Consider the following 25511-nt stretch of genomic DNA (forward strand, 5'->3'; position numbering starts at 1 on the left):
TCCATGTATATTATGCAAAGTTTGAGCAATAATGCTTGGAACGAATTTGGAACAAGTTTTGGATCTCAAAAACCAAATCTGCTGTCATTTCAAATCCTGCGAATTTTTGGTCAATTTTCTGGAAAAACTTTCAACATACAAAACATTGTATTTTTTGATATCTTTGATTTGACAGTAAATTAGTAATTTTTAGACAAGAGACAAGTAAGTTATGATCATTCTCGTGTGACTGCTCAAACTGTGTTGTTATCAAAATGTGTTATTCATGTTTTCTTGAGAACTATTGGTTGCAGGCTCCTTTGGGAACAATCGGGTGGTCACTGCTGCGTTTAGGTATGTTGTGTATTGTGATCAGACGCTAAGCATTGTTTTGTTTCGGGTCGGTAAGGGTTTGGTTACAATAGAAGTTGTAGGAAAGCGAATTATGCAGAATTTTGGGTTTAGGTCGCGCAGGGTTAGCGCCACAACGTTGTATTTGGAGAGCTGCAGCGCCTGTGCTTCTTACCTTGTAGCTGCCGTGGCGCTAGGATGTAGAGCCTAGGTGCTTAACCAGCACTGCAGCGCTACACTTCAGGCACCTAGGCGTTGGTCCGGGATTGTGAGGAGCTTTAGATTTAAGTGCTACTGCCTCGTTTGGGTATTAATACGTCGTAATGACCAAGATTGGGGAGGTTAGATTAGATGATACGAAGCTTGAATAAGAATTGTTGAATTATGGTTTAAGCAGGGTCCGTGTAACGTCCGAAAAACCAAACCTACGTAAACCACATGCATGCAAAATTATTTTAATTGCTTAATTGTTTTATTTAATTGATTTTAAATGCTTACATGATATTTATTATATGATTGTAGGTATGATTACATGATTAAATGATTATATGACATGATTTCATGAAATTGAAGGATTTTACCCGAATATTCGATAATAGGCAAAGGAAAGGAGGCCGGGGATTACCAAGACGAGAATAGTTATTTTTCATTAAAAGTTTTCAATACTTCCTAATATGATTAAAATGATTTAATTTTTCTAAAAATGTTTGAGTTTAAATTATTTTACGAGTCGAGCTTGATTTTTCCTAGGAAGGCGGTTTTGGGCAAACAAGGAGTTTTAAAAGATCAAAAATATAATTTTTGGGAAATTAATTTTGTAAAATTTTATGTTTTCATTAAATAAGTGTTATTGGGCCCAATTTAATTATTTAAAGTAGGCCCAATTATCCTTAATCTTGCAAGCCCAAAATCAAAGCCCGTTAACATGTTGATTAAATTATAAATAAGGACTCCTAGGCTTTCTAAACTCATAATTCATCTTCAATAAGCCGAAAATTCACTCCCACAAACATATAATTTTCGAAAACAAGGAAGGAAGGAAATCGAGGGTTCTTCGTCGTCCGGTCGTCCAACTTCGCACCCTCGCCGACGATTGAATATTCGAGCATTTTAAACGCAAAGGCACGTTTTTTAAACTCTTTTCAACATCATACAAAATCATAATATGCATGTTTTAATTGTTTATGTATAAAAAATATGTTTGTACGATTGGTTCAACGTTTTGTCAAATATTTTCAAAGTTTCAACGATTTAATGCTTGGTTTTAAAAAGTTTTGAATCCAACGAGTACGCTACCAACATAGGATGTTATATGAATGAATTATGGTTAAAACATGATAACATTAAAGGTAAAACATGCTAGAAACAAAGGGGAAAAACCAGGAGAGAAGCCAAGGGTTTTTGGGTTTTGCTTGATTCATAAGGACTCGGCTAGGGTGCATGAGGCGATGGGGCTCAACCAGGTCTGGAGGATGAGTCATAAGGGTCATGGTTAGGTCCTAGGAAGAGTACTATCATGGCTAGGACTCGTGTATCAGGGCTGGGGAGGAGTTCACAAAAGTTAGGACTCTCCCCAAGAAACTCCTCAATCGGCTGCTGCACATGGGGGCTGCGGCTCGGTAGAGGCGTGGGCTAGGTGGTATAGGCAGTGGCCAAGGACGGTCCAGTGAGGGTTAGGAAGGGCTGGGCTCAGTGGTGGCCTGGGTAGAAGCCTCCACGCATAGATAGCAGCAGCAGCGTGAGAGGAGAGGCGTGCAGCTTGTATCTTCGGGCAGGGCTTCGTGCATGAGTCTAGAGGTCTGGGCTGGGCTTGGTTGGGTTTGGGCGTGGTACAGGGTTGGTTAGGGTCAGGTTGGTTCGGTGGTGGCTTGGCTGGAAGTGTCCTAGGTTGGCTAGGAGTCTTGGACGAGAAGGGTAGCATGCGCGCAACAAAGGGCTTGTGCCAGGAGGCATGTGCGTGGTTTAGGGTTATGTTCTATGGGTCAGGGTCGGTCAGTAGGGTGCCTAGATGGGTTGGATTTGGTTTGGCTTGAGGTGGCTTGATCGTGGATCGACTAAATTGGGAGATGGCTCGGGTTGTTCCATTAAGGGTCAAAAACAAAAATATAAGAAGAAATATTGGAACCATGGGTCCATGGGTGAGGTTCATGGCTCACAAGCATAGCTTAGGTAATAAAAACTCTATATTTAAAGTTTGGGAAGAAAATATTAAGTTTTGAATTTATTTGGGAATTAAACGCCTCACGAATCGTTAATTAAAAAATTAATTAGAAAGCTTAGATTTAATCCGAATAAAACTATGAAAAATTATATTTAAGCCTAAATAATTATTTGGGATAAGCCCATTTCATTAAAAGTAAGAAAAAGATAAAATCGAGAAATTTTACGTCTATGGGCAAAACTGTCATTTTACACTTGGGAAATACGTAAAAGCTTGGCAGCATTCAGAAGGATCATAATGCTTGTTAAATAATATTTTATGATTTAAAATGATGATTTTTACGAAGATATGATAATTTTTATTTACGGTAAAGCTGTGTAATTTTTACTGTTTAAAATGCTATGTTTTTTGGGAAGTATGATATGATATGCTTTTAAAAAAAATGAAAAATATTTTGAGGGATGCGAATTGACTGTGACAAAAGATATATGATTTTGTGGGGATGTCGTTAGGGAAAAAGGCCCCAGAGGGAGCCCATTTACGGGAGAAGGCTCCAGAGGGAGCCCATTTTTGGGAAAAGTCCCAGAGGTAGCCCGTCTATGGGAGAAGACCCCCGAGGGAGCCCAACGATTGTATTTCCACGGTGGAGCCTAGTGCCCACCACCATGGGCCATGTGGAACTTAAGACTTATCAATCGACCAAAGGATAAAAGCTATTCACTTTCGAGGATCAAACTTCACCCAAAATGATAAAGGATTGAAAGCTTTACGATTAAAATGATTTTATCGTATATGATTTATTTATGCTTAAATGATTTTTAAATGATTTATTTATGCTTAAATGATTTATTTATTCTTAAATGAATTTTTTAATGATTTTAAATGGTTTATTTTTGCTCAAAAGCTATTTTAAATAAAAGTATGATTTTTAAAATACTTGTCATTGTAGATGTATTATATGCTATTCATGTTTAGAACATGCTGAGTCATTAGACTCACTATGTTTGTATGATGCATGATTTGATGATATTATGGGAGGCGCTGACGATTGAGTTGATCGAGTGCTGCAGTACACTCTCGAAGGACCTTTATGTTTCTGCACTAGCTTGATTGATAAAAGATTTAAAATATTGTTGTTAATGATTTATTAGAGATATTTTTATGCTTTCATTGTTAATTGATCTTTTAAAGGTCGACGTAGGATTTTTGGTTAGTTGACGATTTATGATTTTTATGCACTCAAGATTTCAAATGTTAAACTATTATGATTAATAGTATGATAAGTTATATTATTTAAGATTTTCGAGTTTATGATTTATGGAAAAAAATGTCGAGGTCGTTTTAGTCTGTGTCTTCCATTGCTTGGGAATGTTCATACTTCATATAAAGATTAGTTTCGGGGTTCGATGCCATGGTTTAGTATGAAGATTAAACATTGTCAAGTCCCGAGTGGTCTAGAAAGTCATACGTTATTTAAATTACTTCGGTAGTGAGTACGATTGGTACGGTTAAGTCATGGAATTTAAGTTGTATGAATAATGTGTTAGCATGTGTATCAGTAGCCCAAGCGAGATCCAACGAAGCCCTAAACGCTATGTAAGTATGTTTGACGTGCAAGAAGAAAAGAAATTTTTTTATATTTTTTTGAGGTATGCGAATTATCTTGTGACCAATTATGTTACGGGTTTGGAAGTCGGAGAACGTGTCCGGGAACCTCTCCACATTGGTAAAGCATGACCGGGTTTTGATTAGGATTGGGAAGCGATAAAGCATGAACATGGACCAATCCACCCGGTAAAGCATGACCGGGGATCTTATGTATGTGGGAGTAGACGTTTGGTCGAAAGGCTGTGATGATCCCTTCAGGCCCAGTATTGTGGTTTACTCTGATCAGGCACATTATTTTATGAGTCACTTGCTTTGAAACATATCTCTACGCAAAATGATAATGTTTATGCATGTTTAACTATGTATGATGCAACACGTTTATAAAAAAGTTTATAAAATGATGGCAAGTTTATGTTTATGTAAGTATGTTCAGAGTTTAAGTATGTATGTGCTACTTTATTATGCATATGGTTTTATTGTGTATTACTTGCTATTCTCAGCTTATACATGTTGAGTCTTTCACTAGTAGAAAAATCTCTTTTTACTTCGCGTATTTAATGAAGTAATAAGGTAGTTAATTTCCGAAGTATATGGACGTGAAGTAATAGATGTACCTTTTACTTCGCATAATAACCGAAGTTGTATGATTGAAAATACTGAAGTCTTTGGCCGGTTTTCGAAGGAAAACCGGTCCAGAATTGGACCGATGCCGAAGTAAGAAATGTGTTTTACTTCATCGATTTTTGTAAATAGTGAAGTAATATATTATGTATAACTTCATCTTAATTATTATTTAGCGAAGTATTTTATAATATTTTACTTCACAATTTACATTGAGTGACGAAGTAATTCATCTGAAAGACTTCGTAGTTATGTATTTTGGTGAAGTAATAGATACAAACAACCTCACAATTTATCCTATTTGTTGAAGTAAATATAATCTATAACTTCAACATTTATCCTATTTGTTGAATTATTTTATATTATGTTACTTCACAATTTACATTTAGTGACGAAGTAAGTGGTTCGTAAGACTTCAATAATTTGTATTTTGGTGAAGTAATTGCTCAAAACAACTTCGTTTTTACAGAACAATGTTGAAGTAAATTAATTCTATCACTTCGTCTGATATCTTATTGACGAAGTATTTATTATTATGTTACTTCACAATTTGCAAATAACAACGAAGTTTACATGTTACACTTCATTATTTTTTATTTTGATGAAGTAATTGTTAAAAAAAGACTTCGCAATATATGACTTAATACACTAATATAATTAAATTCATAAATTATCCATCTAAAAATGATGAATATCCACGAATCCACAATTACATATTCATCAATCCACAAATAACCCAAAAATGTATCCACAAAACCAAAAGTATATCCAAAAATCCACAATGACAAACAAAATATTTATCCCAACATACACCATCCATTTAAGCACCTACATAGGAGTAAACAAATTCACTCCATTCACTTCTGACCTCGTCATATTGAGATTGGGTGTAATATTGGTTCTTGATGCATCCTGCAAACTGAAATTTAAAAAAGAAAATACATTAGATTCTTCTATTTCAAATAAAAATTGACAGATATAAAATATATCAGTACTGGTAGAGGTAGGTTTCATTTGAAAGTACAAACTTATTTCATTTGCATATTGAAATAACACCGGATAAAATTCATAACATGTCACCACTCTCCAAGCTGAGATAGCGCCTGTTGTTTCCATCTAGTCTACATGTCAAAGCTCGTATTTCGTATTCGTAATTTTGCGGAATTATTAAAAAATTTCTAAATAAATAATTATCTTGTCCCATTTAATTAAAGTAAACATGTAAATATTTTTAATTTTAAAATAACAGCGGAAGCAAATATTATTTTCAACCAACAATTTAAAAATAATTAAACGTAAACATCAATTTAAAAATAATCCAACGTATTAAAACTGAGTTTGAATAATAAAAGGTGCATAAATTAAATCATGAGGTCCTCGGGATTACTACTGCTTTCCCAAGATCGCTCACTGGTCTCCGTCCGCGGTCCCGACCTCATCAATACCTACAACAATCAAGTCTAGTGAGTCTAAAGACTCAACATGTATATATCGTGAATAACAAGTAAATATATCATAAAATCGTATGTAACGTAAAAATAACGTATCGTAAAGTGCATGGTGAAAATCGTATCGTGAATAATTATAACCACGTGCATATCTAAAAATCATACGTAAAGCTTTGCTCAATAGAGCTCTGTCATAACATATCATAATTTTCTGGTAGAGATAATGTTTCTAAGCTAGTGGCCCTATAACATAGCATAAGCGCCTGATCAGACTAAACCACAGTATACTGGGCGGTAGAGATCAATCACAGCCCTTGGACTGGACGTCCGTACCCATACATAATCATAAACCGGTCGTAAGTCACCGGGCGGAGAGGTCCTCGGTTGCGCCTACCGACTTCCAAACCCATAAGCATAAAGTGGCCACAAGACATATAGCATATATCTCAAAAATAAACATTTTATATTTTTATGCACGTAATATAATTATAACCTTATTTTTACCGGATGAGTTGAATCGTTCCCAGGCTTGCTGCGACTTACTACTAATATGTGACACATGAAATAAATCTTAACTTGACAAAATCTTAACAATAGAACCAAAAACGAGACGATTCGGACCAACAACTTGATTTTTAACCATGGCTTCGTACCAACCCGAACCAACATTAAACCGACGTTTAACCATGATTAAAAATACTCCAAACATACTGAAAAATATGCATAATAACTGTAAAACACGAAAATAGGTGAAAGGAATCCAAAAACATAAAACGCTCTTTCGAGAGTCATTTTGGCACCTTTCACCGTAAATTCTCGTACGACCTCTAAACTCGACCGAATCACGAACGGCCAAAAACATGACTTTCCTAACTCATTGAGGTACTGTCCAGTCCAAGTCCATGGGCTAAAAGCCAACTAAGGACTCAAACCACCTCCTGAAACCGAACTCATAGTTGCTGTCACCAACAGAATTTACAGCAGCTGCTATTGCGCGTGTGAGGGGAAAAATTCGAAATTTCATGACCATTGGCTTGAACCACCAACCAGAGACTCTTACCAACATTCTAAGGCATGGCTTGGACCATGGCTAAGGGCTAAAAGCCAACCACAACCCACGCCATTACCTAAGACAACCGAAGGTATCAACCGAGTGCACCAAATCTGTGCAATGAAATGAATTGAGTTGTTTTACTGTCGTGGGTCGTTCCAGTGGCCATTTTATCAACCATGGCTCGATCTAGACATGATGAAGTGTTGTATGAACCATGGCTATAGGCTAGGAGCAAACCATAATCCACACAAATCCAAAAACCGAAAGGGCATATACACAGAATTTGAAGAAACCGAAATGCATTTGTGTTGTTGTTGTGAAATTCTGAAGGATCCGTGTACCAGGCTTTGAAAGGACACCTTGGTCACGTTCTAGACATGTTAAGGGATGATTCTAACCATGGCTACAGTCCCTAAGACAGCCAAGATTCGAACTCCCACTTTAAACACCCAATGACAGAAACTTTGACACAAAACTGTAACTCATGGAAATGTTGCTGTAAATTCTTTGTTATGCTTGTATGGACTTGAACCATTGACCCAAAAACATCCTAACACATTCTAATTTATTCCTAAATGCAGCCTTGTGTGCCTGGAAAACGAGACAACCTCCTGAAGCACCAAACAATTCAAAACCGTGAGTCACAAAGAGTAAGCCGAAAAATCTGTGCAGAAACTTTTGTGTTGTTGCTGTCAAAATTTCGTTTTTACCTCATGAATCCTGAACATATAATGCTTAAAAATATTTATAGGACTTGATTGAAGAGCAAAGTAACAATATATACATGCCTGGAAATTGTTTTGACACGAAAACAAACCAATACGACGTATACGAGCGACGGAACGGAGTTGGTTTCCTTCTTTCTAATTCAGCATGCTGTTGCACGATTTTTAGCTGTTGTTCTTTCTGTAATTTCGAAGGTAAGGGAGTGTGTTTGATAGACAATAGAGATGAGTATTATAGGAGGTGTTAAATGGGTATTTAAGTTCATTTAGTTGAGAGTTACAAGTGAAGGAATAGAATGGGATTTGAATTGTTCTTCCAATTCTCTAGTTGTAGCCGATCTTATTTTCTCACCTTGCTGCTAATTTACGGCTTCAATAGTTTATTGTTTCTGATATTTTCGAGTATATAGGATGTATATGATGTTAGGGGTGAAGGTGTATGATAAAGGAGGTGTTAAAGGGCTATAATACACATTAAGTTGGGGGTTACAAGTCAAGGAGGTGAATGGTTATCAAATTGTTTCTTCCTCTCCTTGAGTTGGCCGATTCTTTTCTTCAACCTGATGTATATTTTCATTTAATTACCAGGTAATAAGTTGAGGAGAAATGATGTGTATCATAGTATTTGAATTACTATTAATTAGTGATTTAACTATGAGGAATTAAATCCACCTTAAGGGTCATTGAGGATGGTTTGAATGGTTTACTACATCTTTGAATTGTATTGACCAAACTCCATGGTATTTTATGGTTTAAATTTGTATTTTAATTGTTTAAGATTTTAAACCCCCATTATATATATTTTAATGCATTAACCAATTAATTTAGTTTAGAATTTTGCTTAGAATCTTGCATTGCATTCATGACTTCAATTTTAAATATTCCAATGTTATATTTAAATTTCTTGAATATGTTATACCTAGATTTATTTATTCCCACTTGCTTACATATTTTAATTTAAACTTTAATTAAATATTGAATCTAAGAGAACTTATTTAATTACTTAGCTCCAATTAATTCATTAAATCCCAAAGACAATCTTTTTCTTTAACTTAAATTATTCTTTGACTTAAATTAAATTTAGGAATATTTTTCTTATTATTAATCTTATCTCAAATCTCCAAACTCCGGTCCGGCCTCGCGTATTTATCCTGAAAAAACAATACTAAACATCTAACTTTAAAATAAATAATCATGATTTAAAACTTTATATTTAATTTAAATAATAGAAATTATGCATGGCTTATACGTAATCTGATTTTCGGGTTCTACACTACATCCATTACAGATTACCCCAATTGCATGAAGACAATTGCACTTACTAAACCAGAGATACTAATCTCTGTTGAAGCCAACGCAAGAAAGAGATTGGAAAAGAATAATGCAGCTCACGAAAAAACATATTACATAAATCAGAAAGAAAATTGTCAAAAGACAGAAGTACTGAAGATCATTCAATCAACACCGATAAATGAACTACTCAAGCAACCACTGGAAAGAATAAAAAAAATTCATTAGCAGTAATGCAAAGAAACAAAACAACAATAAACTAAGTGCAGTAGTTGTTGAGTAATTTATTTAGACTACTAAATGCATATGTCAAAAGCCAATCAACAAGAATCAAGCAAACAAAATAATGGTACAGAATAGAGTACATATCCCAGAAACCACAAATAAAAAAGAAACCATAAAATTGAAAATTATTAAATCATGACACGACGTTCTCCGAATAATCAAATAATAACAGAAGACATGAAGATGACAACTTGGATATCTAAAATATCACTAATATAAAATATATCACAATGACAACAATTCATCTCAAGCAATTATCTCAACAATAAAATATATCCCAATGGCAACACATTATCTCAACAATAAAATATATCCCAATGACAACACAATATCTCAACAATAAAATATATCTTAATGGCAACAATTCATCTCAATCAATCAACAAATTTATCCCAAGAAGAAACTCACCATCTTCTCCAACTGTGGATCATCGCAATCGACTATCTCTTTCATGTACCTCATAACACAATATCCACATTCAACCGAACCACTTTGTTTCAGATTACCATATAATGGAATTGAAAGTTAATGCAACAATCACAATATAATTAATAACCACTACCAATTCATGTATTCATAAATAAATACGATACATACCGTCAATATTTTAAAACCTGGCCCTTTAGAAATACCCTTCGAGGCATTGTACATCTTCACCCCACTACATTTTAAAAAGTAAGAAGTTATTTTTTTGCATATTTATAAGTTAATGTATTCAAAATCAACATAAGCTACTACCTACTGTGTCACAATAGTTTTCCATGTATCATCTCAGTTCCTGTTAGACGTAGAATCCAATAAATATATCATGTTCTTATCTTCGTTGACGATTGTCAAGATCCAATGGTACCTGAAAAAATGAAATTACAACATTGACTATCATGAAGTAGAAATCTATAAATAACTAAATTCTTACCCAGTGTTGTATGGGATGAGGCAGATGCTATCTCTACACACTGCTTCCAACTGGTCAGCAATATGTTGTGATAATTCACGGCCATCTGTTCGGGCATGTAGGTATATTACCGGGATCCACAAACGAAAAAAAATCAGCCTTGTCTTTTTTCTTCAAATATTTGTAGAGGTGACTGCATGATATAGATGCACAAATATATCGTTTAGAAAATTTTCAAAATATAAACAAGTACCACAAAAATTATTATATAAATGCACAAATATGGTAAGTTAGACATTATATATACCCCATGTAAACTAAAATTTGTCTGGCACCTATCTCCCTCATCTCCATAAAGCGTAAGATATCTTCTCTTAGCAACCGTATGCTTTTAGGACGTCCAAACATGGCGTCCTCAAACTCAATGTATATGGTATCCGATTCATTCAACAATCTAACAACATGAGAGTAGATATACTTGCACGACATGGGTAATGTTTTCTCAATTTCTTTGAACTTGTCGCGCTGGACCAGGAACATCCGCAAGCGCAAATGATTGAGATTTCCCCTTCCTCTACAATTTAAAATATTATTCATACAAGTATTTTAAAATAAAACATTGTTCGAGCAACATATCTGACAGTTGCAAACACAAAGTCAAATGAAAACCTAAAGTACCTTTGTCGTTGGAAAAATAACCAACTCTTTAGGCCAACCAACAATGACTCCAACAGCATCATTGATGATTGTTGGTCCAAACTTAATTGGGATCGGAAGCTGTGCTTTTTCATCTAAGACAACATCAATAGATACCTTGAAGTTCTCTTCCCCAAGTGGAACATGGTGAATCATAACATTTGGACCTCCTTCTGATATTATTGTGCCATACCACGTTTTCGCATTCTTTTACAGCCAGGTGACATTTTTTCCCCTTTCAAGAACAAAAAGACATGATATATTTTTATATGGAGGTGAATAGAATTTAATTGACATTAAATTCAGAGACATACAACCTTCATATTTGAAGTTCCGCAATCATAAACTTCTTCCACATCATCTGACAATTTTGAGTCTTTCACTCCTGAAAACTTGTTTGATGCTACACTCTCAGAAGATCGATCATTGATTAATGGAATCACAGCAGCAAGTTGAGACCTCAGCATCTCCAATTCAGCTTTCAAACTTTTAGTCTCCTCCGATTGTGCTTTTACATTTTCAATCACAGCTTTTGAGATTGTTTCTCTCTTCTTTCTTGGAGTTTTAAAGTATACTTGTGGTTTTACGAAACCTCCCACACCTCGAACCCTTCCATAGTGTTCTTGGCTTCCTAAGGCAGCGGTTAACACGTCATTCATTCCAGAAGATTTGAACTCTCCTTTGCCTTTCTTTTCCAACAATTCATCCTACAGTTGGAGACATGACAAATCAATTCACAAACTATAGTGTTATTTATCTAGGCAATATGGCGATTGAATAAAACTAAACATTTACAATTTTTTCAGCTACTTCTGATGTCTCCGAACATGTTATGTTGCCAGATTTGTCTTCTCGAGCTTTACGCCAAAGCACAGATCTATCAACTTCCTCATCTTCAGCAACCAATTTTTTGTTCCGCTACAATTTCAAAACTCATATGTTTAATAACATGAAGAACATGCTAAAAATTACAAATATATTGCTCTATTTCTTACAAGTTCAGCCTCCAAGCTGATGTAACCCTTGCGAGACATTCTGTGGTGAAATTTACAATGCATGGTCCGTTGTTTTTGTTTTTCATGAGTAACCTGCATCATTATGTTGGCTCAGTTAAGTATTGAATTTAATAAATTCGTGAGGAAACATCCCATGATGGATCCAGTCTCGCATCCACAAATGCTTTCCAATCCGCTAGTGGGAGTTGATACTGACTTGGTGGAGAAATCAACTTTTCAGGATTATCTTTGTTCGGCCAAAAAAATCTACTAGTCAATTTGTTTTTGAAATCTCGCCACTTCTGAGATGCTGAATTCATCACAGCATACTCACTTTGTGGCGCTAGTTCAAAGACATTCTGCAACAAAAACAGATTAGTTAGAGGTGAAAGTATGACTGTAAATTCAAATTGAAGCTTGTACTTACCGAAATCTCTTCCCACAGTTTTTGTTTTATGTTTTCTGGAACTTCAGGCCATGAATTTATACTGATTGGCACCATGGCTCTAGCAATAGAACCAATGTATGATTGTAAAGTCCTTCCATTTGCATTGTATGCTGGCCGCCCCATGTCATCATAATCAATCTTTGCTTTTTCCCCCCATCTGGCAGTAGCAATTAGTTTACCCATCAACGTAGGGCCTCGCTTGTTCCTGTGCACATCTACAGGATGTTCTTCTCCATCAGTAAGTACAGGGTGCTCTGCATTAGTAACTTCATTTAGCTTATCATCATGTACTCCTTGTATCATCTCAGCTGTAGCATTTGTTTCCTTTTTTTTTGACGACCCATTGAGCCTTTTTCTACATATTTACATGAATGAAACCAATGTTAAAACCTACACAATAACATTAACCATTAAAATAACATAAACAATAAATCTAATAAGACAAGTATAAACATGACATAAATAATAACAGAAACAATAATAACATAAATAATAAACATAACTTGTAGAAACCTGACATAAATAATAAACATGACATAAATAATAGCAATGATGTTATGTTTATAGCATAACAAAAACCATGACATAAAAGTGAAAAACATGATTTTTTCTTGTTTGTTTCCCAGCCACCCTCAGTTTTTGATCTAAAGTAACTTTCATGACCGGAATACAATGAGTATCAACATCATCAATTGGTCGAGAATCGGGAATACTAGTCCAACCATCATCATCTCCCTCGTAACATCGATTTGGCACAAGGAGTACAATTGACCACCCTTTTTGTAATTGGTCATCAATATAAAAGACTTGATTGACTTGACTTGCAAGGACAAATGAGTCATTCTTGTGCCCTATTTTGTTCATATTGACCAAGGTGAATCCACATTCATCATTGTTGATTACTCCTTTGTTATTTGCAACCCACGCACACTTGAAAAGAGGAACTTGAAATTGATGATAGTCCAACTCCCATATTTCTTCAATCACTCCATAGAAAGTCACATCAGTCATCAAGGGATTCTTATCTTTGGCACTACAGACAAGCATGGTGCTAGCAACTAGAGAAACCCCACTATTTTGGCAAGCTCTCTCATCATCCCGTGCCTTTGTTTGGTATAAATTGCCATTTATCACGTAACTACTATACTTAATGACTTGCCCACGTGGACCATGAGTCAGCCATGTCAATGTTGATGTCGTTCCACCATTGCAGCTATCTATTTCAGCATCCACCTGACATTTATACAATTAGAATAGGGTGATTAAAATACTAGCTACAAACTGTTCACCGCAAAATGCATAAAGCAAATTTATCCACCTAACCTTTGCACGAAACCAGTCAATGAACTTCTTATTGTGAGCATCTTGTATCCACCTTTCATCTTTCTCTTTTTTCGAAAACATTGACTTCAGGAAATATTTATGTTCACTGTGGAAATATTTATATAGCAATTTGTGTTGGATATTAAATATTGACAATCACATGGGTGCAGAATTATAGATTAATGCAATACACTTACATAATGTAGGGAGATACTTCTTCTGTATTTTCCAGCACAGTCAAATGTGCTTGTTGAATATCAACTTCTGGCACTATAATTGGTGTTTTGCATGCTAAGAAGCCAGCAATGTTTGATTTGGGATCACGATTTGATTGAGGGACCCCAATAGGATCAAGTTCATTTAGGTATTCCGAACAAAACTCAATTGCTTCTTCAGCTAAATATCTCTGAACAATGCAACCTTCAGGATGTTTTCGACTGCCTACATAACTCTTAAGCACCTTCATGGATATTTCGAACGGGTACATCCACCGGAAGTACACTGGTCCACATAATCGAACTTCTCGAACAAGATGAACTGTTAAGTGAAGCATGACATCGAAGAAAGAAGGGGGGAAATACTGCTCCAATAAGCAGAGTGTAACAACCAAGTCAGATTGCAGCTTATCTAACTTGGCTACATCTATCACCTTGCAACAAATATCTTTGAAGAAGAAGCATAATCTTATGATGGCATATCTAACATGTTTTGGTAACGCATCACGTATGCGTATTGGCAGGAAATGCTGCATTAGAACATGACAATCATGAGATTTCAAGCCAATCAATTTCAACTCAGACAAGGACACAAGATTTTTCAGGTTTGATGAGAAACCTTATGGGACATTTATATCCATTATCGACTGACAAACTTGTAACTTCTCTTTTTTTGTGAATGAGCATGCAGCAGGAGGAAGATATGTTCTTTTTTCACCAAATTTACGTGCCAATTCAGGCCTAACTCCCATTTGAACCATGTCCAACCTAGCTGCCACATTGTCCTTGGTTTTTCCTTTAACATTCATCAAAGTATTAATGAGAGATTCGAAGACATTTTTATCTATGTGCATCACATCGAGATAATGCCTAACATGCAAGTGTTTCCAATAAGGAAGATTGAAAAAAATTGATTTCTTCTTCCAACATTTTCTGAAATCTGTTGATTCAAAATCTTTTTCTTCTTTACTATATTCCAAATTATTGTCCTTTGCATTCTTTCTCTTTTACCTTTCACACTAATCTTCTTTCCGAAAACACACCTTATGTCAGAAAGCTTGTCAAACAAAGCAACCCCAGATAATGGTGTAGATGATTCTCCATGTTCTCCATACCATCGAACTCTTTCATTTGCATCCGATATGGATGAAACCGTGGTAGGAATCGTCTATGACCAACAAATGACATTTTTTTTCCCATTTTCCAAATGCTTTGCACAAGTATCTTCTTTGCATACTGGGCATGCATAATAACCATGTGTAGTACATCCACTAAGGTTACCATAGGCTGGAAAGTCATTGATGGTCCATAATAAGACTGCTTTAAGAGCGAAAAATTGTCTTCGATAAGCATCATAGACACCATCAACTCCTTCCCACAATCGTTGCAAATCTTAAACTAACACATCAAGATAGACATCTATATCGTTTCCTGGCTGTTTAGGCCCTGAAATGAGCATATTTAGCATGATGAATTTTCTCTTCATACACATGTTTGGAGGCAGATTATAGGTGACCAACATAATTGGCCAGCAACTGTACCGACTACTAAGGTTGCTATAAGGATTAATGCCATCAGCTGCAAGTGCCAGCCGAAGATTTCTTGGTTCACTTTCAAAGTCGGGCCACATATGATCCACAAACTTCCAAGATGGTGAATCAGCTGGATGACGTAACTGACCGGGAACTCCTGTGGTTTCTGCATGCCATGTTAAATTTTTGGAGGTATGTAGAGATTTAAACTTGCGCTTAAATCTTGGTATGGGAGGGAAATACCACAACACCTTTGCAGGAACACCTTTCTTCTCAACGTTCTTCTTGGTTAGCTTCCACCGTGACAAGCCACATTTAGGGCAGTTTACGCAGTCTTTATATTGCTTCCTATAAAGAATGCAATCATTGAAACAAGCATGAATCTTTTCATGACTCAACGCCAAACAACTCAATGTCTTTTTTACATCATACATTTTGGTTGGCAGGTTGTGATTATCTGGTAGCATATCCCCAAAATCCATTAGTAGATCGGAAAATAGAGCGTCACTCATCCCATGCTTTGCTTTGGTGTTGTATAGTTTCACAATTGCACTCAACTTTGTGTAATGCTTACATCCATTATACAAAGGTTTCTCTGCATCCTCCAAAAATTCCATAAACACTTCTGGATTTTCTATATAGTTATCATATGCTGCCTCACACATATTAGTGGTTTCAAAGTGTTCGTGATAGTTACCGATTGGCTCCTTGTTGATGCTCAAATTTACTTTGTCACTTTCAGCAGACTCACAGTGCCAAATCCAATTCACATAATTTTGACTAAAACCATGGAAATAAAGATGCCCTCGAATGGACTTAGCTGGTCTTTTTTTAAGATTTTTACATTTGCAACAAGGACAATGAATTAAATTGGGGTCAATACGGGGATTCTCTAAACAACCTCTGATAAACAGTTCCATACCCTCCTCGTACTGTTTTGACCTTCTATCTGAGTGAATCCAAGATTTATCCATTTCAATACAGCAAAATACCAGAAATATATAACAATAAATTTGATCTAAACCTGAAAATATTACATTTAATAATGTCATTTTCAATTTAATTTCTTGAACGCAAAAAAAAAAAAAAACGAAAGAAGACTACCTATTGATGAAAATAAAGCAACATTGTTCCTAATTAATTTTAATTTGAATTACTCTCACACGTGCCGAAAATTAGGAACCCAGAGACGGACAACCAAGGCGACAACAAGAAATTAACCAATATCGTTCCAATCAATACCATACCTCGGGAAACTGGTGACGGACCAACACAGGTAAAGAAATATCGTTCCAGTCAAAATGGAGAAGAAACAAAGGCGCAAGGGACGGCGGTTGTGTATTTTAGTCGCCTCTTCCGTCTCAATGCTTTGAACGGTGGTGCTGGTGATGGTGTTTTGCTTCCCTCTCGGTGAGTGGAACGGAGGTGGTGTTGGTGGTTCGAAGCGAACGTGGTGTATCTCCAGTCGCAGCTTCCCTCTTGGTGCTTGGAACGGGGGTGATAGTGGTGGTGTTGTTCGTCCCGCCTTATTCTCTCTCGGTGGTGGAACGGCGGCGGCGGTGCGTGGAATGGCGGCGGCGCGGCGCGGTTCGAAGCGGAGATGACTGAAATTAGGGTTAATTTTGAAGGAAAATGTGGATCGATCGAAATGAGCTCACGCGTCTGAATTGAAGGAATATATATATATATATATGTGATATAATTGATATTAAATTAATTAACTTATCGGTTCATCTTTTTACTTCAATATGAACTTATTTTCCTTATTTTTTACTTCATCAACATTGATATGCCGAAGTAAAATATAATAAAAAAATACAGTGAAGCCCGAGTTTTTAAACATCCGAAGTAAAAATATTATTTTACTTCGCTTGTGTTATTACTGAAGTTTTTGATAATGTATTACTTCGTAATTTATTATTGCCGAAGTAACGCCTGACGAAGTAAAATCCGATTTTTCTACTAGTGTTTAGACTCACTACACTTGATCGATGCAAATGAAGACGAGTACGAGGAGACAAGCGGTAGGGACCAGTGATTTGGCTTGAACTGTATGGAGGCCTAACCCGAGGATGATTAAGTTTTCAAAAATATTATGCATGTTAAATTCATTTACTCCGATTTTAATGAAATTACTTCATGTTGTTTAAACAAGTACTTTTTACAAGCTCGTTTGATTTGTGACATTGATGACACGGAAATAGTTTGTACTCATTTATATTTAAAATATTTAGTCAAGAATTTTATTTATATCGCATTTTGAAAGATTATTGCTCATTAAGAAAAAAATTTTATTTCCCGCAAATTTTACGTAGTTTACAAGTACGGTACGTTACAGAAAATTTTGAATCCAGGTTCTAATTGACGATCAAGAGTATAGTTGTTGTCAGGAGACATTTATTGCCAATGTTGGTATTTTAAGAATGTTAAACACTTAAATTGATATGTAGGACCTTGAATTATCTTGCATACAATAAATTAAGGAATGACATTTCCAGGTTAAATAAATTACTCTCATTTTTGGGGTTGTGAGGAGCTTTAGATTTAAGTGCTACTGCCTTGTTTGTGTATTAATACGCCGTTATGACCAAGCTTGGGGAGGGTTAGATCAGCTGATACGAAGCTTGAATAGGAATTGTTGAATTATCGTTTAAGCAGGGTCCGTATCTTCCATTGCTTGGGAAATGTTCATACTTCATATAAATATTGTTTCGCTGCTTGATTTCATGGTTTAGTATGATGATTAAACATGGTCAAGTCCCGAGTGGTCTAGAAAGTCATAAGTTATTTAAATTACTTCGGTAGAGTACGAATGGTATGATTAAATTATGTAATTTAAGTTGTATGAATAATGTGTTAGTATGTGCAGCAGTAGCTCAAGCGAGATCCAACGAAGCCCTCAACGCTATGTAAGTATGTTCGACGTGAAAGAAGAAAAGAAAAGTTTTATATTTTTTATGGTATGCGAATTGTCTTGTGACCAATTATGTTACGGGTTTGGAAGCCAGAGAACGTGTCCGGGGACCTCTCGACCCTCGTAGAGCATGACATGGTTTTGATCAGGATTGGGAAGCGGTAAAGCATGACCAGGGACCAATCCACCTGGTAAAGCATGATCGGGGATCTTATGTTTGTGGGAGAGGACGTTTGGTCGAAAGGCTGTGATGATCCCTGCCAGCCCAGTACTATAATTTAGTCTGATCAGGCGCATTATGTTATGGGTCGCTTGCTTTGAAACATATCTCTACGCAAAATGATGATGTTTATGCATGTTTAAATATGTATGATTTCTACACATTTATGTAAAATTTTATAAAATGATGGCACGTATATGTTTATGTAAGTATGTTTAGAGTTTAAGTATTTATGTGCTACTTTATAATGTATGTGGTTTTATTATGTATTACTTGCTATTCTCAACTTATACATGTTGAGTCTTTAGACTCACTAGACTTGATCGATGCAGGTGAGGACGAGTACGAGGAGACGAGAGGTGGGGACCAGTGAGTTTGCTTGGACAGTGCAGAGGCGTAACCCGAGGACCGCTTAAGTTTTCAAGAATTTTGTGCATGTTAAATTTATTTACTCTGATTTTAATAAAATTACTTCATGTTGTTTAAACAAGTGCTTTTTACAAGCTCGTTTGATTTGTGACATTGATGACACGGAAATATTTTGTACTCATTTATATTTCAAATATTTGGTCAAACATTTTATTTATATTGCATTTTGAAAGATTATTACTCATTTAAGAAAAAAATTTATTTTCCGCAAATTTTACGTAGTTTTAAACTACGGTACATTACAGAAAATTTTGAATCCAGGTTCTAATTGGCGATCAAGATTATAGTTGTTGTCAGGAGACATTTATTGCATATGTTGAGATTTTAAGAATGTTAACACTTAAATTGGATATATAGGACCTTGAATTATCTTGCCTACAATAAATTAAGGAATGACATTTCCAGGTTAAAGAAATTACTCTTATTTTTGGGATAACAAATAGATAACTACCTTACGTAAAATAAGTCACAAAACATAGATAGGCATCGAGGAAAGAGTAGCATAATAAGTTTTGTATTTATACGATACTAAGAGTAAGTTATATTGGAAGGTGAATAAAAGTTTTCTTTCCTCTCTAGGGTGTTAAGATTTTTGTAAGTGTAAGGTCATTTGACATAAGCTTGAGTTCCAAGGTTACATTTAAGTGTTTGATTTTATTGGGGGATTTAGAATGAAATCATAATGTGAGATGGTGACTCGATAGACTTGAATCATTTAAGTACTTTGACTACTTGGGATTTTAAAAAAAATTGATGATAGTGTTAAGAACAATATGTTTGGCATATACAAGAATGTTGTTTTAGAAAGTATCAGTCATTAAGGTGTTTTATAATCATAGATACTATATGATGACTATGGATCGAAACTGGTTTTGACAATATGAGTATATTTTGGGGAAATTAAATTATAAGATAAGGACGACTTAAGGTAAAGTCAACTAATTAATTAATCTTTGAGAAGATAAAATAACTTAAGGTAGTTTAGGATTTATAATTGATAGAAGATTTAGAGTTATTTAAATCTTTTATTTGCTTGAGATCAAGAAATTTGGTTTAAATGTATAAAAATGAAAGATGTCATATCAGAGTATACAACGAAAGCGTGATAGAATGCAAAATTTAAGCCAATCAGGTTAAGTATGAAGTTAATGAAGGAGCCTAAGCTTTTTAATAATCAAAACTAAACAAAATTCGAGGACAAAATTTTATTTAAGGGGGAAGGTGTTAAAGATTTAAAAGCTAAGTTTTTATTTTTAGTTAAGAAAATATTTATTTTAAATAATTTAAGAATTATGGCATGTTTAAGATCAAATTTAAATTAATTAGTGGGAGCAAGGAATTTTATGTAATTTATAAAGGATATTTTGATATTTTTAAATCTTTTAATTTGAGGTCAAATAATTTTATAAATCTTAATGGGCCTAATTTATTAATTAAAAACTAAGGTTAATTAAGCCAATTATTTAAGTGTTTAGGAAACCCTTTTTTAAAAAGATTCCCCCACACACACCACACTAAAACACACACACAAATTACATGAAGTGAAGGAATCGGCCGAAACAAGTAGTCTTGGGCAAGGAAGTTTTCGATTTTTTTTCTCCTTCATCTTCTATTTCTTCCTCGTTCTTCCTTTCAATAGCAATCAACCGACTCCCTTGCATCGCAAGGTGGCTTTTCTGTAGGGTTTTGACTAGAAAAAATCGTAGAAAAAGGGTAGAAATCGTCTTTCGTTTGTCACTGAAGTTTCATCGCTTCGATATTCGTATTTTTTTCGTTTTAAACCATGAAAATTATATTGATCAAATTATTTGATGATTGGATGAATATATTTTAATGTTTTGACGTTTTTGCATTCGTTTGAGATGGGTTATGATTTCTAAAGGACATGCTACCGTTAGGGGACATTAAGGGATTGTAAAAAATTTCGTTTAAGGGATGAACAAAGATTGGACAATAGCGAAGAAAGTGTTTGTTTGAGGCTAGAAAGTTAGGGTTTTCCTTGCATTATTTGGGATGTTTCCATTGGCTAGGTTGTAGGGTGCGAAGGGCCTGGTGCGGCTCGTCAGGGGCTGATCCAGTAGGGTCAGTAGGATCCAGGAGGGTGGCTGGTGGCCTGAAAGTGGTCTGGTCCAAGGTGGCTCGAGGGTGGCTCGAGAGTTTTAGGTGCGTGGCTTGGTTTGGGAGAAATAGTTTTGAAAATGGCTAGGAAAAGCGATGGAGCTCGTCGTGGTTCACGAGGGATGTTACAGGCGTCATGAGGGTAGATCAGGGGTGAAAAGTCTAATTTTAAAATTTGGGAAGAAAATATTAAGTTTTGAATTTATTCGGGTTTAAAACGCTTCAAAGTTTAGCTATTAAGTTGAATAAATTGAGATGGTCGGGTTTATGTCTAAGAAAAATATTAGAAGTCAAAAATAAAATTATATGATGCTATGGGATAGGTCGAGTCATGAAAAATAAGAAAAAGCCAAAAGTGAGAAGTTCGAGGTCCAGGGGTAAAATGGTCATTTTACGTCCCGAGTAGTTCGAAAGGTCTGGAAGTGTCCCGAAGAATCATAATACATGCTAAGTAATATTTTGAAATTTTTATGATAAAGAATGATATTTTTATGATATATGCAAAGGCTATACGATTTTTCCCGAAAAATGCTATTTTTGAATTACATGATATTTTATAATAAAATGAAAGGAAAAATTTTTTGAGTGATGTGAATTGACTGTGACATAAAAGATAAAATGAGATATTGTGAGGAAAAAAGGCTCCAGAAGGAGCCTGGTTACGGGAAAAGGCCTAGAGGGAGCCCGAAGATCGTATTACTATCTTTCGCCACGACCCAGTGACGAGAGTTGCTGACGCCCCCCGCCCCTAGGTACTTGATATAGTTAGACTGATCAGCCGACGAGATGATGATAAAATATATGATAGTTTTCTTTCAAGGATCAAACTTCACTCAAAATGATATACGATGATGAAAGGCCTTATGATTTAATGATTTATAATTTATATATGATTACGAGTTTTTATGACAGTTTATTTTAAATAAAAGTATGATTTTTAAATGCATGAACTTGTATACGTATTATTTGTTATTTATAGTTAGAACGTCCTGAGTCATTAGACTCACTAGATTTGCATGGTCGCATGTGAGGATGATTTTGAAGGAGGCATTGATGCTTGAGTGGATCGGGTTCCGGCAGTACACTCCCGAGAGATTTTTATTTTCCGCATTAGCTTAGTATTTAAAATTTTGAAAAAAATATTTTGAGGATTATTTTATTAAAGGTTTTATACTTTATTTTGAAGTTTAAGTGTTTGGATTATTTTAAAATTGATATACGATTTTGTGGGGGACGATTTATGGATTTTATGGTTTTAAGATTTTTAAATATTAGTTTTTATGTTGGATGGTTTTGAAGTTAGAACAAAATGTTAAAAAAAATTCCCTAGTATTTATTTAAAGTTAACAAGGTTTGTCCATAATGAAATAATCATATCAATCTTCATCAACAATATCAATAAATATTGTTATAAAACATCATATAATTAACAAAAAAGTATCCTACATAAATAATTATTAGAAAATCTTAAAATTATTATGAAAAATGTTCGTATAATCTCTAAATATTTTATATACAATATGTTTATACACAAAAAAAATGAAAAAAAATTATATCCACATGAACGTGATTACTAATAATTTATAATGGTGGTTGTGTTTACTCGATCATAAAAGATATAGATGCTACAAGGAAATATAGAAGTGAATTTTAAATGGGCATTATTAAAAGGGCAAATTAGAGTAAAATTCATATTTCAAATTTTGTTTTAGATTTCAGTCTCTCTCAAATATAATTTGGGAATTGATTCCTGACAATAACTAAACTATAGTTTTCACTCCATATAAAACCCGTTTTACGTTTTTATCTTTTGTTATTTACGTAAATATATAAATATATTCTCCTTCAACCAAATCCATTGGCTCCTACTGAAGCAAATCCATCTGCCCGATTTGTCATACTTCCTTCTGGCTTGTAAAAAGGTGATTGAAGGTAAAGATAAGTCTCTTATTCCGATTATATTTTAGTCATTTTGAAAGTAAGTTCAAATGTGTATGAAATTCAATTTGTAGAAAAATGATATTTTGATTTTTTTCCACATTTATCGTTTTTATCTGTGATTAATGAATGTGAGAGTGTTGTTATTCAACCAACCTAATTATTTAGAATTCCTGAGCGATTTGTGTCGAACCTATATGGTCAAGTAAATAGCAGATTTGTTTTTTCATGAATACGAGTATATTGTTGGTCACATGTCATGCATTTTATGTGTTTGATGATTTGCCTTAGTTGTGAAAAGCAATTCATCCGATTATGTTTTATTGTTATGATTTTATTTCGATTAAGTACTTACTTTGACCTACAAAGTATCTGATATGAATTTTCAGATACTTGTTTTTGTCATTTGAATAATAAAATATGCATGAAAATAATTGATTTTCGAGTAGTCAACAAAAATCTAGTCACTGTTGGTAGGTGTGATCATACTGCTTTTATTGATTATGAGTCTGTTTTGATATTGATTTGATTTGAACGATCTTATGCCTTTTTATGCTTCCAACTTGATTTCTTTTGTGCACACTTATTTTTTTGTGACTTCACTTACCTTTTATCAAACAATTTTGAAAACTGCTGGAACATTTCATGTTTTCAATCTTGATTTTGATGTTAACAAAACTTGTTATTTTGTTTCTAATGAATTTACCTAAGTTCGCAGAAAGCTACCGAGCCTAAACTGAAGCTATCGAGACGCAAACTGAAAGCTCCAACCGATTGCCCAAACTGAACTAGTTAAACTGATATATGAAAGACCAGTTCAAATGATTGTCCAGATGATAGGTAGTTCAGCAGAAGACCTTCAGAAACCCGGCTAGCTGATGAAGAGCTCAACTTATGAAGAGCCCAGCTGACCAGTTGAACTAAATTAGTGAAATCAGTTCAGCTGACCATCCAATTGATTTCACCACACCAGTTCAAGACCAGTTCAACTGACCACTTCAGAACATCAGTTAAGAGCTGACCAATTTGCAGAACACGACAAGCTTATCTAAGTGGAATCCAGCTGTGCGTATTAAGAAAGTAATTGTCCAGTCAAAGGACAATAATGAACGTTGCAGCAGAGCTTAAAGTCAAGACGTTCCATAATGAAAGGACAAGTCACAAATATCGAGGAACGGATTCAAATGCAACAAACATATTTGATGAGTCTTGATGTACGGTCACAAAGACCCTATAAATACAAGATCAAAACCATCGAGAAACAAGAGTGTGTGAAAATCATGAGAAAAAAAGAAGGGCATGCTCATTGAATACCAGCGTACAAGAAGCAATCAGCCCAGATATGAGGGAACACTTCAACGTCTTATCAGCATAGATTAGAAGCATAATTCTCTCAGTGTGTGAGAACACTTTCATGTTGTATTCATAGATCAGTTCTCACAAATCACTCACATATACAGAGAGTAGAGCTTATTGATAAGTTGAGTGACTCTAGCACAAAGACGTTAAACTTGTGTATGCAGTCTTTAACACATAGACGTTAAACAAGTGTTGGTTGGAAGGTGATGCCTTCAGTCTAGACTAGGAGTTCAGTTAGGCAGTGGTGTAAGTCCTAAGCTGGGTGGGTTTGTACAAAGTGTTTTCTAAATCAAAATCTTCTAATGGATCCTACCCGAGGTGGTAGAAGGGGTGACGTAGTAGCAGTTGAAGTCTCCGAACATCCATAAACATATCTTGTGTATTTAACTGTTTACTATTATTTTCAAACTGATTTGATCAGTTCTAATTGTTATCAATTCAGTTCTCACTATAACTGAACTGATATATGCAAGAATTGATCTCTCTTATTTAAATTATTCTGTTTATACAAGTTAAAAGGTGTAAGGACCGTGTATCGTATTATCGTAAATCAAACATTGAATATCAATAATTCATGAGATTTTTATGTTATTAGAGAAAATATGTTCTGATAATGAAAGATTGTAGTAGTAGTTGAATTGTATTTGAATAATATGCTAAACCGCAATAGAAAAGTGACACATATGACGGTTTTTAGCATTATTATTTGAGTATTAATTCAAACGAAATGAAAAATGAAACTAATTTCATTAGAAAGCTAATACATAGTACCAAAACTTTGATGTTTTGAGTTTTGTCCAAATCCATTTGGAAATAGGGGCAAAATCATCCCAAAATGTATCGTGTGAATTAAAGTTCTTGCAATGGTACATTACGGGAAAACGAGCTTAACTTTCGCGTCCGATAT

General features: G+C 34.8%; 1 protein-coding gene and 1 long non-coding RNA gene across 2 annotated transcripts; both read right to left on the reverse strand.

Annotated features, from left to right (window-relative positions):
• Window positions 1–5356: 5356 nt before the first annotated feature.
• LOC142548119 (uncharacterized) lies at window positions 5357–10029 on the reverse strand. The gene is made up of 2 exons (XR_012820900.1): window positions 9931–10029; window positions 5357–5639 (listed from the first exon to the last, which is right to left on the reverse strand). It is a non-coding gene; the product is annotated as an uncharacterized LOC142548119 (long non-coding RNA).
• A 1386-nt stretch (window positions 10030–11415) lies between these two features.
• On the reverse strand, window positions 11416–12208 carry LOC142548315 (uncharacterized). The gene is made up of 3 exons (XM_075656623.1): window positions 12109–12208; window positions 11909–12031; window positions 11416–11820 (listed from the first exon to the last, which is right to left on the reverse strand). The coding sequence occupies exons 1-3, from the start codon at window positions 12205–12207 to the stop codon at window positions 11416–11418; spliced, it is 627 nt and encodes a 208-aa protein (XP_075512738.1). The 5' UTR covers window position 12208.
• Between the last annotated feature and the right edge of the window lie 13303 nt (window positions 12209–25511).

Source organism: Primulina tabacum, chromosome 6 (genome assembly GCF_025594145.1).
Source record: "Primulina tabacum isolate GXHZ01 chromosome 6, ASM2559414v2, whole genome shotgun sequence".
Lineage (NCBI taxonomy): Eukaryota > Viridiplantae > Streptophyta > Magnoliopsida > Lamiales > Gesneriaceae > Primulina > Primulina tabacum.

Bases quoted from the DNA above. Each gene is read 5' to 3' on its own strand.
- LOC142548315 (XM_075656623.1), bottom strand. From the start codon at position 12,207: ATGCAGGTTACTCATGAAAAACAAAAACAACGGACCATGCATTGTAAA. The intron at 12,032-12,108 runs GTAAGAAATAGA...TTGAAATTGTAG, and splicing joins TCAGCTTGGAGGCTGAACTT to CGGAACAAAAAATTGGTTGC. The intron at 11,821-11,908 runs GTAAATGTTTAG...CTCCAACTGTAG, and splicing joins CAGAAGTAGCTGAAAAAATT to GATGAATTGTTGGAAAAGAA.